Here is a 17,149-nt window from a genome sequence, read left to right as displayed (position 1 = left end):
AGAACCTACTTCAGAACAGTAACATTCAATAAATGGACTTCGTCAGCCAAAATGATAGTAATGACGGTAGATGGAATACGAAAATGAATGTAGTTTTTGTTATGTTATTAAAATGTAAATTACGATATTATAACAAAAACATTGTAACTTGATGAGTTTTCACAATATGTACCTGAAGTTTTTGTGAGGAAAATGTCCAGAGCAAAGATAATGTTTTTATAAAGATGAAATGTGAATTTAGTTGTCTAAATTGGATCTGAGTAAAATCCAGACCTTGCCTCGTAACTAGAGAGAACTTGCCTTAAAACCTCTTAGAGCTACCCCCCTACTTTTTAAAATTTCCGCCTGATATTGCAGGGTGAGCTGCACACAGTGGACTTCCTACTAGGGCACACAGGCGCAGTTCTAACAGTATAACTATGGTTCATAGGCACATGATTACTGTATACAATAGCTGTAGGACCAACAGAGGCATTCAGGGCAGTTAGAGGGACATAAATTAAGTTATTTACATTGTGTCTGCCAACACCCCTGGGGCAATGAACATTTTCAGTAGCAGAGACACAATGGTAGGGCTTATCTGAGCTGGGCTTGGGTCATTGATAAGGCAATGTCTCAACGTAGCCTTGAAGTGCGTGGACAGAAGTCCAGGAGCCAAGATGATTTGGATGGAATTCGTCATTCATCTTTTGTTTACAAAAGGTGTCAAAATTATCTGTAAAAATGTTTCCAAAAGAGCTACAGTAATGTTTTAGCCAGGTGTGTTTTGCAAGTAGCTTGCTGAATCTTTCATACTCGCAGCCCAACAATGGTACCGAACCTGAAATAATTAGCCACTTTTTGGAATCTTTTAGTGCTGGAATTAGTTCTTTAAAATACATTTTCAGACGTTCCCGAGCTGTCCTCCTAATGCCGTTTGACTCCACATGGACTACTACAACGTCAGCTCCCGGCAACTATCGTAGAACGGTCGGAAACAGTCTTTCAAATTGGTGTTTAATGTCCTTTTGATGTCGTTGGGGACATGTTCACTCATGGGATGATTGATTCCATTGGGATCATAGCTGTTAACCATTTTCATACTTCTCTCTTTCATCTCTGTATCCCACTTTGGTCTCTCTCTCTCTCTTTCGTCTCTCTTGCATCTCGCTCTCTTTCGTCACTCTCCCTTGCTCACTTTCATGCTCACTTTTCATCTCTCTCTCTTTTTGACTCTCTCTTTTATCTCTTTCTCATTCGTCTCTCTTTCTCTTTCGTCTCTCTCTCTTTCTTCTCTCTAGTCTCTCTTTTGTCTTTCTCTTTTGTAAGTGTTTGTAAGGGTAAGTTATTTTGATGTTGTTGGTATCATGTTCACTCATGGGATCATTGCTTTTGTTATTATCAAAGCTGTTAACCATTCCAATACTCCATCTCTCTTTCGTCTCTCTCCAGCTCCTTCATCTCTGTCCCTCTCTCTCATGTCTTTCATCTCTGTATCCCTCGTCTCTCTTTGTCTCTCTCTCTCAATTCTCCATCTCTCGTCTCCCTCGCTCTTTCATTTCCGTTACTCTTTCATCTCTCTCTTTCCTCTCTCCCTCTCTCGTCGCTCTCTCTCGTCTCCCACTCTCTCATTTCGCTCTCTCTCGTCACTCTCTTTTCTCTTTAGTGTCTCTGTCTTTCGTGTCTCTCTCATCCCCCTCTTTCATCTCTCTCTGGCGTCTCTCTCTGTCGTGTCTCTTGCTTTCCTCTCTCTCCTCACTATCTTTTGTCTCCCTCTCTTTTGTCTCTCTCTCTTGCTTTCGTATTGATCTCTCTCTCATATCTCTCCCTTTTGTCTCTCTCTCCCTTTTCATCTCTTCATCTCATCTCTTTCTCTCTTTTGGCTCTTTACTTTGACTTCAGGTATGACGACTTTGAAGTCTTTGCAAGCAAAACGATCTTTCTTCCTGATCTGAAAATGGTAAACTATTCTTCTGTTGCTGATTCCACGTTGTGCACGTTGAACATTCAGAGGGATCAGTGTCAAATTATATTGAACACAGAGCACAGTAGTAGTAAAATAATATCTTCAACTTGTAAAAGAGCACATATTGTACAGTATAAGCTATACTGTGTGAGAGAGGGAGAGAGTTTGTGTCCTAAGATCCCTGTAGCTGGTTCCTCCACTCTGATTTCACATTTCCCCATCACTACTTTTCAATACATTTGAAAACAAGTAATAAGATAAGCTTAATTTGAAAGAAAAGTAGTTGAATATTGGAATGTTTTTCAAAATACAATTTGTAAAGTATTGGCATGTATTTACAATTACTTCAAATACATATAGTTGGAAATATTTTAAAGACAGTATTTTCAAATAAATATTTGGTATACACTACCGTTCAAAAGTTTGGGATCACTTAGAAATTTCCTTGTTTTTGAAAGAAAAGCACATTTTTGATCCATTAATAATAACATCAAATTGATGAGAATTACAGTGTAGACATTGTTAATGTTGTAAATGACAATTGGAGCTGGAAATGATTGATTTGTAATGGAGTATCTACATAGGCGTACAGAGGCCCATTATCAGCGACCATCACTCCTATGTTACAATGGCACGTTGTGTTAGCTAATCCAAGTTTATAATTTTAAAAGGCTAATTGATCATAAGAAAACTATTTTGCAATTATGTTAGAACAGCTGAAAACTGTTGTCCTGATTAAAGAAGCAATAAAACTGGCATTTAGACTATTTGAGTATCTGGAGCATCAGCTTTTGTGGGTTTGATTACAGACTCAAAGAAAGCACTTTCTTCTGAAACTCGTCAGTCTATTCTTATTCTGAGATATGAAAGCTATTCCATGCGGGAAATTGCCAAGAAACTGAAGATCTCGTACAACGCTGTGTACTACTCCCTTCACAGAACAGCACAAACTGGTTCTAACCAGAATAGAAAGAGGAGTGGGAGGCCCCGGTGCACAACTGATCAAGAGGACAGGTATATTAGAGTGTCTAGTTTGAGAAACAGATGCCTCACAAGTCCTCAACTGGCAGCGTCATTAAATAGTACCCTTCAAAACACCAGTCTCAATGTCAACAGTGAAGAGGCGACTCCAGGATGCTGGCCTTCAATGCAGAGTTGCAAAGAAAAAGCCAATTAAAAGAAAAGATTAAGATGGGCAAAAGAACACAGACTCTGGACAGAGATATGGCTTTTTCTTTGCAACTCTGCCTAGAAGGCCAACTTTTACTTTGCTTTTGGTGGGGGATCATCCTGTGTTGTGTTAGTGAACTTTGTGGCAAGATCGATGATATCTGCAGTAAGGACAGCCTTCTCAGTGGCATTGCACCATGACAGTTTAAATTGTGGATCCAAGACTGAGGCAATCTGGTATGGGTTCTTCTGCTCATAAACAGTCAGGCGCTTATCAACAACTTCTTTTGACAAGCTTTTCATTGTACCTGGTAGAGCAATTGGTGAGATGTTTAGTCAGTCCTCTGCATAGGAATGATGATGTTGGCAATGATGATGTTGGATCCTTGCTCACACAATCTGTGGCAACATCGAAGGGGTTAGGATGTCCACAGCATCAGCGAGGATATACTTTTTATGCATGGATAGCTTGGTGACAGGCAGTGTGTCAACATTTTCAGTTGATAATTCTACCTTGTGACAGTGGCTGGTTGCAGACAATTCTCCCATTCAAGGCGATCCTGTGCAAATGTTGACTTGTGTTAGTGGGAGACAATGTTCATGTCTTTGGAAACGGCTTTCATAAGGTTATATACAGACTGAAAGCAATCTTTAATGGTGAGCAGTATTGTGTGAGTATAGCAACGTTCATGCTGTGAAAAGTGAACTTCATCAAGGTCAATGGAACTTACAGGTTGCAGACCTTCCTCCTCTTCATCACCAGTATCCTCTTTTTTTTTAGAGGATGTGTCAATTTCAAAATTAGCAAAAGAAGCAACCATGTACTTATAGAATTTTAAATACATATTTTATTTTTAGTCCAACTTTGAGAGCAGAGTATTTGAGGCTATTTGAAATATGTTTTGGGAAAATATGTTTGAAAGGGTTTCAAATAGTACCCAGGAAAGTTTTTGAAAGTATTTTTGCTAGACTATTTGGTTTTTTACAAATAACCATTCAAATATTCAAATAAAATACATTGTTTTGGGCTATGTATTTGAAAATACTCAAATAAGTATTTTCAATAACTATTACTAAATACACATGTATTTGAACCTAGGTCTGACACTCACACACACACACTAGTTGGAACCCCTGTCGCTCACATACTGCCAGGGGCCAGTGGTGGAATTGCCCACCAGAATGTGTGTGTGTGTGTCCTTGCTAACCTGCAGCGGAATCCATAACTGCCCATCAGAAATCCCCTGAAGCTTTGTGTCGATTACGGTTAAGCTCTCCTCCACTCCCTTGCTCCTTTATTCCCTTGTTCCCTCTCCCTCCCTCCCTTTCTCCCCCTTAGCTTAGTGGAAGGAGTACCATTAATGGCCCCTCGTTATAGGGAAATCCGTCATGAAACAGGCCCTAATGAACTGATTCCTGTTGGCTACTTTATTTTTTCACTTGTTTTTTCCTCTGTGGAAATTCTCATTGGTGAGATTTTGATTGACAGTTAGCACTGACTCCTGGGGGTGTTCTCTCCAGAAATAAATTAGTGTTGCTGTGTGTGTGCGCGAGTGTATATATGCGTGCATATCTGTTTGTTGTAAGTTCCACGACAGAACACCCAGTGTAATGGCAGTGTATAATATCACATCAGCATGCGTGTCTACACAGCACATATGAGATCAGAATTTTTATACTCACAGTGTTTTAATATTGCAGTTTGTAAAGCTTTATTTGCATATTTTCCATTATGCCTTTCAAGTGAATGTGAGAGATACCCACCCATGACTGTGTTTGTAAGTGACAGAGACATGGTTGTTGCATTCAATACATTCTATTCCTGAAGCCTTTACCAAGTGACTTCCTAAGTGAATGTGTTGGAATTTAAAGTAAACCCTTATGACTATACAGTATATTTTGAAAGTATTCAGACCCCTTCACTTTTCCCACATTTTGTATATTATAGCCTTATTCTAAAATTTATTAAAATGTTTTCCTTATCAATCTACACACAATACCCCATAATGAGAAAGCATAAACAGCATTTTAGATATTTCTGAAAATGTATTCCCAATAAAATCAGAATCACCTTATTTACATAAGTATTCAGACCCTTTGCTATGAGACTCTAAATTGAGCTCAGGTGCAACCTGTATCCATTGATCATCCTTGAGATGTTTCTAAAACTTGGGGTAAATCTAATTGATTGGGCATGATATGGAAAGGCACACACCTGTCTATGTAAGGTTCCACAGTTGTCAGAGCAAAAACCAAGCCATGAGGTTGAAGGAATTGTCCGTAGAGTTGCACTTCTTCCCTTATATGGGTCTCAGTCACCTGGGGTCCAGAGAGGGGAGAAGTCAAACTTGTCTATCACATGTCCCTGGTGCTATGCAGAATATCAGATAGAGAGGAGGACAGGAGGAAACATTGTCTTCATATGTGAATGTGTCTTTACCTATTTTAAACCATGTGAAGGGATGCCGTGATTAATGGGGAACCAATTACTTGTGTCCACAATGTTTGTGTGCCAGTCACTCCCTCCTTTGGCCTTGGGGAAGGTAAGGCGTGACAAGATGTGTGGGGTAGTGTCTGGAACAATTGTACGTCATCTCTGATGTACAATTGTACGTTATCCTATACCTAGTGTATGACCCAGAGACTCACTCCCCTCGGGACTTTACATTTGTATATGCCATAGAATGAGTTGGTGTCTCCGTACTGTGAAGTACAAAGGACGAGATCAGAGCCTTGTCTTAGGGGCCAAACTCTGTACAATAAGAACAGTCTTCATAACAAATGCTATCTGGCTGGGGGACACTCCTTTCTCATATATCAAGTCTCAAGTCTCACCATTTGACCCATTCCAGGCATCTGTTTTTCATGTAGACCAAGATGGTGTATCTTTAATATAAAATGTTTTATTATTTATTATTTGTATCAGAACTGCTCGCCACAACACTTGGGAGTGTTGAGTCGACCAGCCTCAATATCGTGGAAGCAAATTGCTCTATGCTCCCTTATTAATAAGGTTTGAATAAAGTAATATCCTGATTGGTGATTGACCTTGTCTCTCCTCATTATTGATTAGAATTTCCACGACAATATACAATCCATGTCTCAATTGTCTCAATTATTCTTTAACCTGTCTCCTCCCCATCATATACTCTGATTGAAGTGGATTTAACAAGTGACATCAATATGAGATCATAACTTTCACCTGGTCAGTCTATGTCATGGGAGGAACTGTTCTTAATGTTTTGTATACTCTGTACATTTCATAATGACTTTAGTTATGGCCTAGTTATCCTCAACATTGTGGTATGAAACTCTTGGCTCATGGGCCACATCAGACCTCCAAGTCACAATAATATGGTTTGTGAAGTGATTAGTAATTCCTATCGGAATCCAGCGAGAGTAAGGATATCCAACAATTTGAATATTTTATCACCCACAACCTGTATTCAAAATGACTGCTATTGTGAAGGACTTGACAAAAAAGACTACCTAAACCATCTAAATTGTAACAACCATCTCAGTAACAGGTGCAATTATAGATTGGATTAGTTTAGTTCAAATAATCAATCAATGTTTATGCAGAAACACAAAAATTAAAATACATTTCTATAAATCAACCTGCAACAAAGCATTCTGGGAAAATGTGAACAAGGCCCCTTCCACGTCTTTTTTACTCAGAGTTAATGGAAATTAACTCAACACAGTTGAGTAACAACACCACACAGTGTTGATTCCAAAGTGATTCATTTAACACTTTGTTTATTCACCACATGTGGTGTCAATTGCAATCCCACTGATGTTAAAGCTGCAATATATAACGTTTTGGGCGACCTGACCAAATTCACATAGAAATGTGAGGTATAGATACAGTGCCTTGCGAAAGTATTCGGCCCCCTTGAACTTTGCGACCTTTTGCCACATTTCAGGCTTCAAACATAAAGATATAAAACTGTATTTTTTTGTGAAGAATCAACAACAAGTGGGACACAATCATGAAGTGGAACGACATTTATTGGATATTTCAAACTTTTTTAACAAATCAAAAACTGAAAAATTGGGCGTGCAAAATTATTCAGCCCCCTTAAGTTAATACTTTGAAGCGCCACCTTTTCCTGCGATTACAGCTGTAAGTCGCTTGGGGTATGTCTCTATCAGTTTTGCACGTCGAGAGATTGAATTTTTTTTCCATTCCTCCTTGCAAAACAGCTCGAGCTCAGTGAGGTTGGATGGAGAGCATTTGTGAACAGCAGTTTTCAGTTCTTTCCACAGATTCTCAATTGGATTCAGGTCTGGACTTTGACTTGGCCAACACCTGGATATGTTTATTTTTGAACCATTCCATTGTAGATTTTGCTTTATGTTTTGGATCATTGTCTTGTTGGAAGACAAATTTCCGTCCCAGTCTCAGGTCTTTTGCAGACTCCATCAGGTTTTCTTCCAGAATGGTCCTGTATTTGGCTCCATCCATCTGCCCATCAATTTTAACCATCTTCCCTGTCCCTGCTGAAGAAAAGCAGGCCCAAACCATGATGCTGCCACCACCATGTTTGACAGTGGGGAAGGTGTGTTCAGGGTGATGAGCTGTGTTGCTTTTACGCCAAACTTAACGTTTTGCATTGTTGCCAAAAAGTTCAATTTTGGTTTCATCTGACCAGAGCACCTTCTTCCACATGTTTGGTGTGTCTCCCAGGTGGCTTGTGGCAAACTTTAACAACACTTTTTATGGATATCTTTAAGAAATGGCTTTCTTCTTGCCACTCTTCCATAAAGGCCAGATGTGTGCAATATACGACTGATTGTTGTCCTATGGACAGAGTCTCCCACCTCAGCTGTAGATCTCTGCAGTTCATCCAGAGTGATCATGGGCCTCTTGGCTGCATCTCTGATCAGTCTTCTCCTTGTATGAGCTGAAAGTTTAGAGAGACGGCCAGGTCTTGGTAGATTTGCAGTGGTCTGATACTCCTTCCATTTCAATATTATCGCTTGCACAGTGCTCCTTGGGATGTTTAAAGCTTGGGAAATATTTTTGTATCCAAATCCGGCTTTAAACTTCTTCACAACAGTATCTCGGACCTGCCTGATGTGTTCCTTGTTCTTCATGATGCACTTTTAACGGACCTCTGAGACTATCACAGTGCAGGTGCATTTATACGGAGACTTGATTACACACAGGTGGATTGTATTTATCATCATTAGTCATTTAGGTCAACATTGGATCATTCAGAGATCCTCACTGAACTTCTGGAGAGAGTTTGCTGCACTGAAAGTAAAGGGGCTGAATAATTTTGCACGCCCAATTTTTAAGTTTTTGATTTGTTAAAAAAGTTTGAAATATCCAATAAATGTCTTTCCACTTCATGATTGTGTCCCACTTGTTGTTGATTCTTCACAAAAAAATACAGTTTTATATCTTTATGTTTGAAGCCTGAAATGTGGCAAAAGGTCGCAAAGTTCAAGGGGGCCGAATACTTTCGCAAGGCACTGTATAGTATCCTTGCTGTGGTGGAACACTCGCAACATGTACTGCTTATAATGGAATAATACACCTCAGCAGCACTCATGTCTGACAGCTTTACAATTCTGCTTTCTTCTTTCCATAACAGGCTTGACCACTATACCCTGGTTATTATGGGCTATTTGAGCCACATAAAAATCTAGATAAAGACCGTTGGAACCCTGCTCTGCCAGCATGGATATCAAGACCCTTTATCCTCATCAGAGGGTCTTAGCCTCTACAGAGGACACTTGAGAGCAGCTCATCAGCACAGTGTGTGTGTGTGTGCTTGCGCCCTTTGAGCAGAATGTCTTCCCCAGTGATTACAAACCAGTCCAAGCCGCAGGGCATCACAAGTCACTCTACACAACCGAGATTGCACCATTGTGTAAAAAGTGTTTTCACGATAGGCACAGAGTAATTATCAGAACACACTGAAAACAGCATGGTACCATTCATCTTTTAGGAAATGGCACATAAAGATCCAAATGCCACCGGAGTTGCTGTGCAGACATGATATTTTCCACCCAGCATGGCCTGGATCTGAAAATGAGTCTTCTAATGCAGCCCAAGCTGTGTCGTTCTGTCCACTCTGCAATTGGAACAGTATAATCCTATGTTGTATTCTTCTTTCAATACTCAGAGCACAGATAGACATTGGCCTCATTCTGGGGCGGTGCCAGGGCCTCTGCGGACCTTTAGACGGTCCACTCTTCATTTTGGCAGAGGGCACTGGGGTTGTGGGCTGGGTCTGGCTGTAACATGCTCTTGAGCCCTTTTTCTCTCTCTTCACTATGACTATGATAGAGGGTGTTTGCTAATGGAGTGTGCCCTGCCAGTGTGTGTGCATCCCTGCCTGTGAGCTTGTTTGTGTGTGTGTGTGCGTACTAATGTTTGTGTGTGACATTGCAGGGAGTTTGGCCGCTGGAAGGTGAACAGCCTGGCTCTAGAGAGACAGGATAACAATGGTCTGGCTCTGCCTCTGGACCCCGAGTTCCTTCAGACCATAAGGCACCTGGGCAGACGGCCCAGCCTCAGCTCTATCACAGACAGCATCATCAGGAAGTACGGAACACACTTTCTACTCTCAGCCACCCTGGGGGGTAAGAATAATAAACCTTTTATTTATTGGTGGAATGATTGGAAGGCCTATTTCTTTTCACTCAATCTTTATGCTGCTGAGGTTCTCAGGTTCAGAAACACATTATCTCTGTGCTGTATAGGTGTCGTGTTGGATGTGGACTATTCCCGGCCCAGTTCTCAGTGCATATTCTGCGCCGTTCTGTGCCCTTGTTTGTGTTTAGGGGAGGAGTCGTTAATGATCTTTGTGGACAAGCGGAGGTTGAGTAGGACAGTGGAGGCAAGCGAGGCCAACGGTACGGCCGTGACTCTGGAGGCACTCCACCAGCTGGCTGCATCCTACTTCATCGACAGGGAAGGCACCTTGCGCAAGCTACACCACATCCAAATAGCATCCACAGCCATCAAGGTAACCATACAATGGTTAGAATAAACCTAGCAGTTTTGCTTTGTAGTTCCATCTGTGATGTGTGCTGTAGTTGTCTGTTGGCGCCAGGATGAAAGTTTCATAAATAGCAGGATGTGTGTTTGATTTAAATATCATCAGTTCATTCCATCTTTCATTCCCAGAGCCCTCTAGCTGGGACCATCATTATTACTGAATAATGAGTCTGATCAGCTGAGTTTGCCCTTTTCACAGCAGGACATTTGGCAGTTTCCATGTGAGCCTGTGGTATATTTACATGTACCTGTGACAATGCCAGGATTATCAATGAGGAATTTCCCTAGCACAGGCACCTTGTATTAGAGCGGTGTTTTCCAAATGGTCGTTTTGGACGAGCTGGTAAGCCATCCCAGCTAATTTAAGTTTCTTTAAGTAGTTGTATAAAACTACACTGCTGAACTGTTTTGCTCATAATGAGGCTTTGGGAACCACTGTGATGGTCGTCCCTAACAAAATTATACAGCTGAGTGTTGATTCCTAACATTATCTGAGATTAATTAAAAACTCACTTGCTGTTTTGGAAGCGTCCTTCCATTTTTAATTGACTCATCCCAGTGCTATCCCATCATGGGCAACCACAGACAGATAAGGCATAGTCATTAAATTGAATTGGCAAAAGGACACATCATGGCTGCGTTGGAAGTGTCCTCGTGGACAAAGTGTTGCTAAAATCCTCTGATTAAGATGAATGGAGCAGAAGTTCTCAGAGTTGCATTTGTTGGGAGGCAGTTTCAGGTGACTGATGTGAAATATTCACAGCATCAGCAGGCTTTAATTCAAGCCATGGATTTCTACCTCACTAAGATGAAGACGGATGGCAAGACAAAAGCTTCTCAGAGAGAGCACCGGACAATGGCTTTTAGAGATTTTCAAGAGGAGAAAACCCTGTAGCTACTGTATTTAATTTAATTGCACCTTTATTTAACCAGGTAGGCCAGTTGAGAACAAGTTCTCATTTATAACTGCGACCTGGCCAAGATAAAGCAAAACAGTGCGACAAAAACAACAACACAGAGTTCCACATGGGATAAACAAATGTACAGTCAGTAACAAAATAGAAAAGTATATGTACAGTGTGTGCAAACGTAGTAAGATTAAGGAGGTAAGGCAATGAATAGGCCATAGAGGCGAAATAATTACAATTTAGCATTAACAATGGAGTGATAGATGTGCAGATGGTGACGTGCAAGTAGAGATGCTGGGGTGCAAAAGAACAACAAAAAAATAACAATATGGGGATGAGGTAGTTGGGTGTGCTACTTACAGAGGGGCTGTGTATAGGTACAATGACCGGTAAGCTGCTCTGACAGCTGATGCTTAAAGTTAGAGAGGGAGATATGTCTCCAACTTCAGTGATTTTTACAATTTGTTCCAGTCAATGGCAGCAGAGAACTGGAAGGAAAGGCGGCCAAATGAGGTGTTGGCTTTGGGATTGACCAGTGAAATATACCTGCTGGAGCATGTGCGGGTGGGTATTGCTATGGTGACCAGTGAGCTGAGATAAGGCAGGGCTTTACCTAGATGACCTGGAGCCAGTGGGTTTGGCCAACAAGAGCATACAGTGGTCGGTAGTATATGGGGCGTAGGTGACAAAACAGATGGTACTGTAATAGAATAAATCCAATTTGCTGAGTAAAGTGTTAGATGCTGTTTTGTAAATGACATCGCTGAAGTCAAGGATTGGTAGGATAGTCAGTTTTATGAGGGTCCGTTTGGCAGAATGAGTGAAGGAGGCTTTGTTGCCAAATAGGACGCCGATTCTAAATTAAATTTTGGCTTAATGTGAGTCTGGAGGAGAGTTTACAGTCTAACCAGACACCTAGGTATTTGTAGTTGTCCACATATTCTAAGTCAGAACCGTCCAGAGTAGTGATGCTAGTCGGGTGGGCGGGTGCGGGCAGCAATCGGTTGAAGGACATGCATTTAGTTTTACTTGCATTTAAAAGCAGTTGGAGGCCACGGAAGGAGTGTTGTATGGTATTGAAGCTCGTTTGTAGGTTTGTTAACACAGTGTCCAAAGAAGGGCCAGATGTACACAGACACAGAATGGTGATTCAGAGAATCACCAGCAGCAAGAGTGACGTCATTGATATAGAGCGAGAAAATAGTCAGCCCAAGAATTCAACCCTGTGGCATCCCCATAGAGACTGCCAGAGGTCCGGACAACAGGCCCTCCGATTTGACACACTGAACTCTATCTGAGAAGTAGTTGGTGAACCAAGCGAGGCAGTCATTTGATAAACTAAGGCTATTGAGTCTGCTGAAAAGAATTGACAGAGTTGAAAGCCTTGGCCAGGTCGATGAAGACGGCTGCACAGTACTTTCTTTTATCGATGGCGGTTATGATATCGTTCAGGACCTTGAGCGTGGCTGAGTTGCACCCATGACCAGCTCGGAAACCAGATTGCATAGTGGAGAAGGGACGGTGGGATTCGAAATGGTCGGTGATCTGTTTGTTAACTTGGCTTTCTAAGATTTTAGAAAGGCAGGGCAGGATGGATAGAGGTCTATAACAGTTTAGGTCTAGAGTGTCTCCCCATTTGAAGAGGGGGCTGACCGCGGCAGCTTTCCAATCTTTGGGGATCTCAGACGATACGAAAGAGAGGTTGAACAGAATTAATTTAGTCATTTTTTAAAATGTTATTTTTGCATTTCTAGCGCAGGAGTTCCGCTAGAAACATGTCAAACGAATTCCATTGTCTGTAGAAAAGCACTGGAACGAGAGCTAACTCTGTCGGGACCGCGCCTCACGAGTCTGACACTCTGCAAGACCCATGACTCATTCAGCTCCCATTCCCCCCTCCTTTATAGCAGAAGCCTAAAACAAGTTTCTAAAGATGGTTGACATCTAGTGGAAGCCTTAGGAAGTGCAACTTGACCCCAACTTGACACTGTGTATTCGGTAGGCCAAGCTTTGAAAAACTACAAACCTCAGATTTCTCACTTCCTGGTTGGATTTGTCTTAGGTTTTCGCCTGCCATATGAGTTCTGTTATACTCACAGACAAGACATCATTCAAACAGTTTTAGAAACTTCAGAGTGTTTTCTATACAATACTACTAATAATATGCATATATTAGCATCTAGGACTGAGTAGGAGGCAGTTTACTCGGGGCATGCATTTCATCCAAAAGTGAAAATGCTGCCCCCTATCCCAGGTTAATTAAAAAATGTTTTATATATTTGGACCCTCTAATAGGTGTTGCAACGAATAATTTTAGAAAGAGAGGGTCCAGATTGTCCAGCCCAGCTGATTTGTAGGGATACGGATTTTGCTGCTCTTTCAGAAAATCAGCTGTCTGGATTTGGGTGAAGGATAACCGGGGGGGGGGGGGGGGGGGGGGGGGGGGGGGGGGGGCTTGTGCACATTTCTGCGGGGGGTACAGAGCTGTTGGCCAGGGTAGGTGTAGCCAGGTGGCCGGCCGTAAGAGGGGTAGCATGGCCAACCGTAAGGGTAGGGGTAGCATGGCCAGCCGTAAGAAAAATGCTTACTGAAATGATCGTAGATTTATCTGTGGTGCCAGTGTTTCCTTGCCTCAGTGCAGTGGGCAGCTGGGAGGAGCTCTTATTCTCCAGTGTCCCAAAACTTTTTGGAAGTGTAACACGCCGGGTAAAAAAGAAAGGGAATGGGAAAATGAAATAGATGAGGATGGGAAGTGGTGCCTCTACAATTACGCATGCGAGACGAATCATCGGTTCCATTTCAATAATTTCTTCGAGAGCTTGCCCCATTTGTCAACCATTTTGGATATGAGTTAAGGTGTCTCACGCTGTCCGTAATAAATCGTTCTTTAACCTAACAGTGAGCATGGAACACAAACAGGAAACACTAAAAGCACCAGGTGGACATAAATCAGGTGGTTTAAGTTTGATTTACAACTCTGGTCAATTTCTACTGAGGTTTATTACAATTAGCTTGAAAAACAACTAGCCATCGATGTGAGAAAGGATAGAGGAGAGTTTTTCAACAAATCTTCTGGTCTGCTAGGATGTGGTGTTTAGTCATTCATTTGTAGGAGAATTAAGATAACTTGTTGTGGTTAAGCTTTGGAACGCAAGATAAATATAGTGAAAAATGACAGTAGCAGCAGTTCAAGATGTAGAACGGATTTGATGGAAAAACTGTAGCTATTTCAATATGTAAATGATAGAATAACACTAGTTTGCCAAGATAGTCAGAACACATCATCAAATACAGTGCCTTGCGAAAGTATTCGGCCCCCTTGAACTTTGCGACCTTTTGCCACATTTCAGGCTTCAAACATAAAGATATAAAACTGTATTTTTTTGTGAAGAATCAACAACACGTGGGACACAATCATGAAGTGGAACGACATTTGGCGTGCAAAATTATTCAGCCCCTTTACTTTCAGTGCAGCAAACTCTCTCCAGAAGTTCAGTGAGGATCTCTGAATGATCCAATGTTGACCTAAATGACTAATGATGATAAATACAATCCACCTGTGTGTAATCAAGTCTCCGTATAAATGCACCTGCACTGTGATAGTCTCAGAGGTCCGTTAAAAGCGCAGAGAGCATCCTGAAGAACAAGGAACACACCAGGCAGGTCCGAGATACTGTTGTGAAGAAGTTTAAAGCCGGATTTGGATACAAAAAGATTTCCCAAGCTTTAAACATCCCAAGGAGCACTCTGCAAGCGATAATATTGAAATGGAAGGAGTATCAGACCACTGCAAATCTACCAAGACCTGGCCGTCCCTCTAAACTTTCAGCTCATACAAGGAGAAGACTGATCAGAGATGCAGCCAAGAGGCCCATGATCACTCTGGATGAACTGCAGAGATCTACAGCTGAGGTGGGAGACTCTGTCCATAGGACAACAATCAGTCGTATATTGCACAAATCTGGCCTTTATGGAAGAGTGGCAAGAAGAAAGCCATTTCTTAAAGATATCCATAAAAAGTGTTGTTTAAAGTTTGACACAAGCCACCTGGGAGACACACCAAACATGTGGAAGAAGGTGCTCTGATCAGATGAAACCAAAATTGAACTTTTTGGCAACAATGCAAAATGTTATGTTTGGCATAAAAGCAACACAGCTGAACACACCATCCCCACTGTCAAACATGGTGGTGGCAGCATCATGGTTTGGGCCTGCTTTTCTTCAGCAGGGACAGGGAAGATGGTTAAAATTGATGGGAAGATGGATGGAACCAAATACAGGACCATTCTGGAAGAAAACCTGATGGAGTCTGCAAAAGACCTGAGACTGGGACGGAGATTTGTCTTCCAACAAGACAATGATCCAAAACATAAAGCAAAATCTACAATGGAATTATTCAAAAATAAACATATCCAGGTGTTAGAATGGCCAAGTCAAAGTCCAGACCTGAATCCAATCGAGAATCTGTGGAAAGAACTGAAAACTGCTGTTCACAAATGCTCTCCATCCAACCTCACTGAGCTCGAGCTGTTTTGCAAGGAGGAATGGGAAAAAATTTCAGTCTCTCGATGTGCAAAACTGATAGAGACATATCCCAAGCGACTTACAGCTGTAATCGCAGCAAAAGGTGGCGCTACAAAGTATTAACTTAAGGGGGCTGAATAATTTTGCACGCCCAATATTTCCGTTTTTGATTTGTTAAAAAAGTTTAAATATCCAATAAATGTCGTTCCACTTCATGATTGTGTCCCACTTGTTGTTGATTCTTCACAAAAAAATACAGTTTTATATCTTTATGTTTGAAGCCTGAAATGTGGCAAAAGGTCGCAAAGTTCAAGGGGGCCGAATACTTTCGCAAGGCACTGTACATAAAGAAAGGTATTATGATCATCAGACAAATTACTGTCATCACTGAATGATGGGACAACATTATTTACTTGAAGATTTATTATACTTTAAGATTTTGCTTGTTGGCTAGACTAGCTCAGACCAGGGATGGGCAGCTACACTCCTCGGGGACAGATTGTAACTTTCCCCCCATCCCTAACAAACACAGCTGATTAAACTAATTGCCTTCTAATCTGAAGATCATGATTAGTTGATTATTGGTGTCAGGTGTGTAAGCTGGTGCTGGGACAAAAGTGACACCAATCAGGACTCCGGGGACTGGGGTTGTCCACACCTGGCCAAGACCATACTTAGCGGCAGATGGCAAAGAGATGGTCTGATTGGCCTGTCTGAATTTGTTAAGGCTTGTGATTCAATTTCAGATAGAACCGTATAGAGCCAATGGGTTCAAATGGGTTGATGCAGATCAAATTTACTAGTTTTTCCTTTTTTTCACTTTACTTTAAAAAAAATCTAACTTCACAGACATATGAAGAACCATCTGAAGATATGTTACTGACCGATTTTTGACAAAAATGTCAGATAGTAAAGACACGACAATACTGTAACGTTCTATCATTGAATTGAAGACTTAGTTTTTATCAAAGATTCTCTGTAATTAGTATTACGCGATCAAACTGATTAATCATGTAACTGTAATTAACTAGGAAGTCGGGGCACCAAGGAAAATATTCAGATTACAAAGTTATCATTTCCTAAAATAACTTTTCAGATATTTTCATATCTAATCCATAGTCTTCTGATTAATGAGTTATTTACTTTACCTCACGTTAGTCTCATTCCAAATGTCATAAATTGTTGGCTATCTGCACGAACCCAGTCATTTAAATCATTTATTTATTACTTACTAAGTAATTCACAGAAATGCATAAACAAAACACAAAGTAAATATAGTTACAAGAAATGATAAGGGAATGTGCCCTAGTGGGCTAAACCGGCATCACGGCTTGGTGGACAAAATGGGGAGTGGGGGTCAGCTGAGAAGTCACAACAGAGTTGATAATTATAACAATTGAAATGCTAATCCTTTGCACTCATTCGGCAACAATTGCAATCAATATATATATATAATATATATATATATTTACCCTCAGTGTGTGGTCTTGATCACTGGTGAAAAGTTTGTTTCCTTTGTATCTCTCTCTCTCTCTCTCTCTCTCTCTCTCTCTCTCTCTCTCTGAGTGACATTCATTCATGTTGTTG

General features: G+C 41.1%; 1 protein-coding gene across 1 annotated transcript in view; it reads left to right on the top strand.

Annotated features, from left to right (window-relative positions):
• Nucleotides 1-17,149, top strand: part of LOC139407666 (BMP/retinoic acid-inducible neural-specific protein 3-like) — a 108,064-nt gene that overhangs the window by 39,427 nt on the left and 51,488 nt on the right. Inside the window, exons 3-4 of the mRNA XM_071151510.1 lie at nt 9,522-9,712; nt 9,914-10,098. Of these exons, the coding sequence (XP_071007611.1) occupies nt 9,522-9,712; nt 9,914-10,098 (376 nt within the window). The remainder of the gene's footprint in view (nt 1-9,521; nt 9,713-9,913; nt 10,099-17,149) is intronic.

This window comes from Oncorhynchus clarkii, chromosome 4 (assembly GCF_045791955.1).
Source record: "Oncorhynchus clarkii lewisi isolate Uvic-CL-2024 chromosome 4, UVic_Ocla_1.0, whole genome shotgun sequence".
NCBI lineage: Eukaryota > Metazoa > Chordata > Actinopteri > Salmoniformes > Salmonidae > Oncorhynchus > Oncorhynchus clarkii.
The sequence above is the reverse complement of the archived record's forward strand: the minus strand, read 5'-3'. Positions and strand labels throughout refer to the sequence as shown.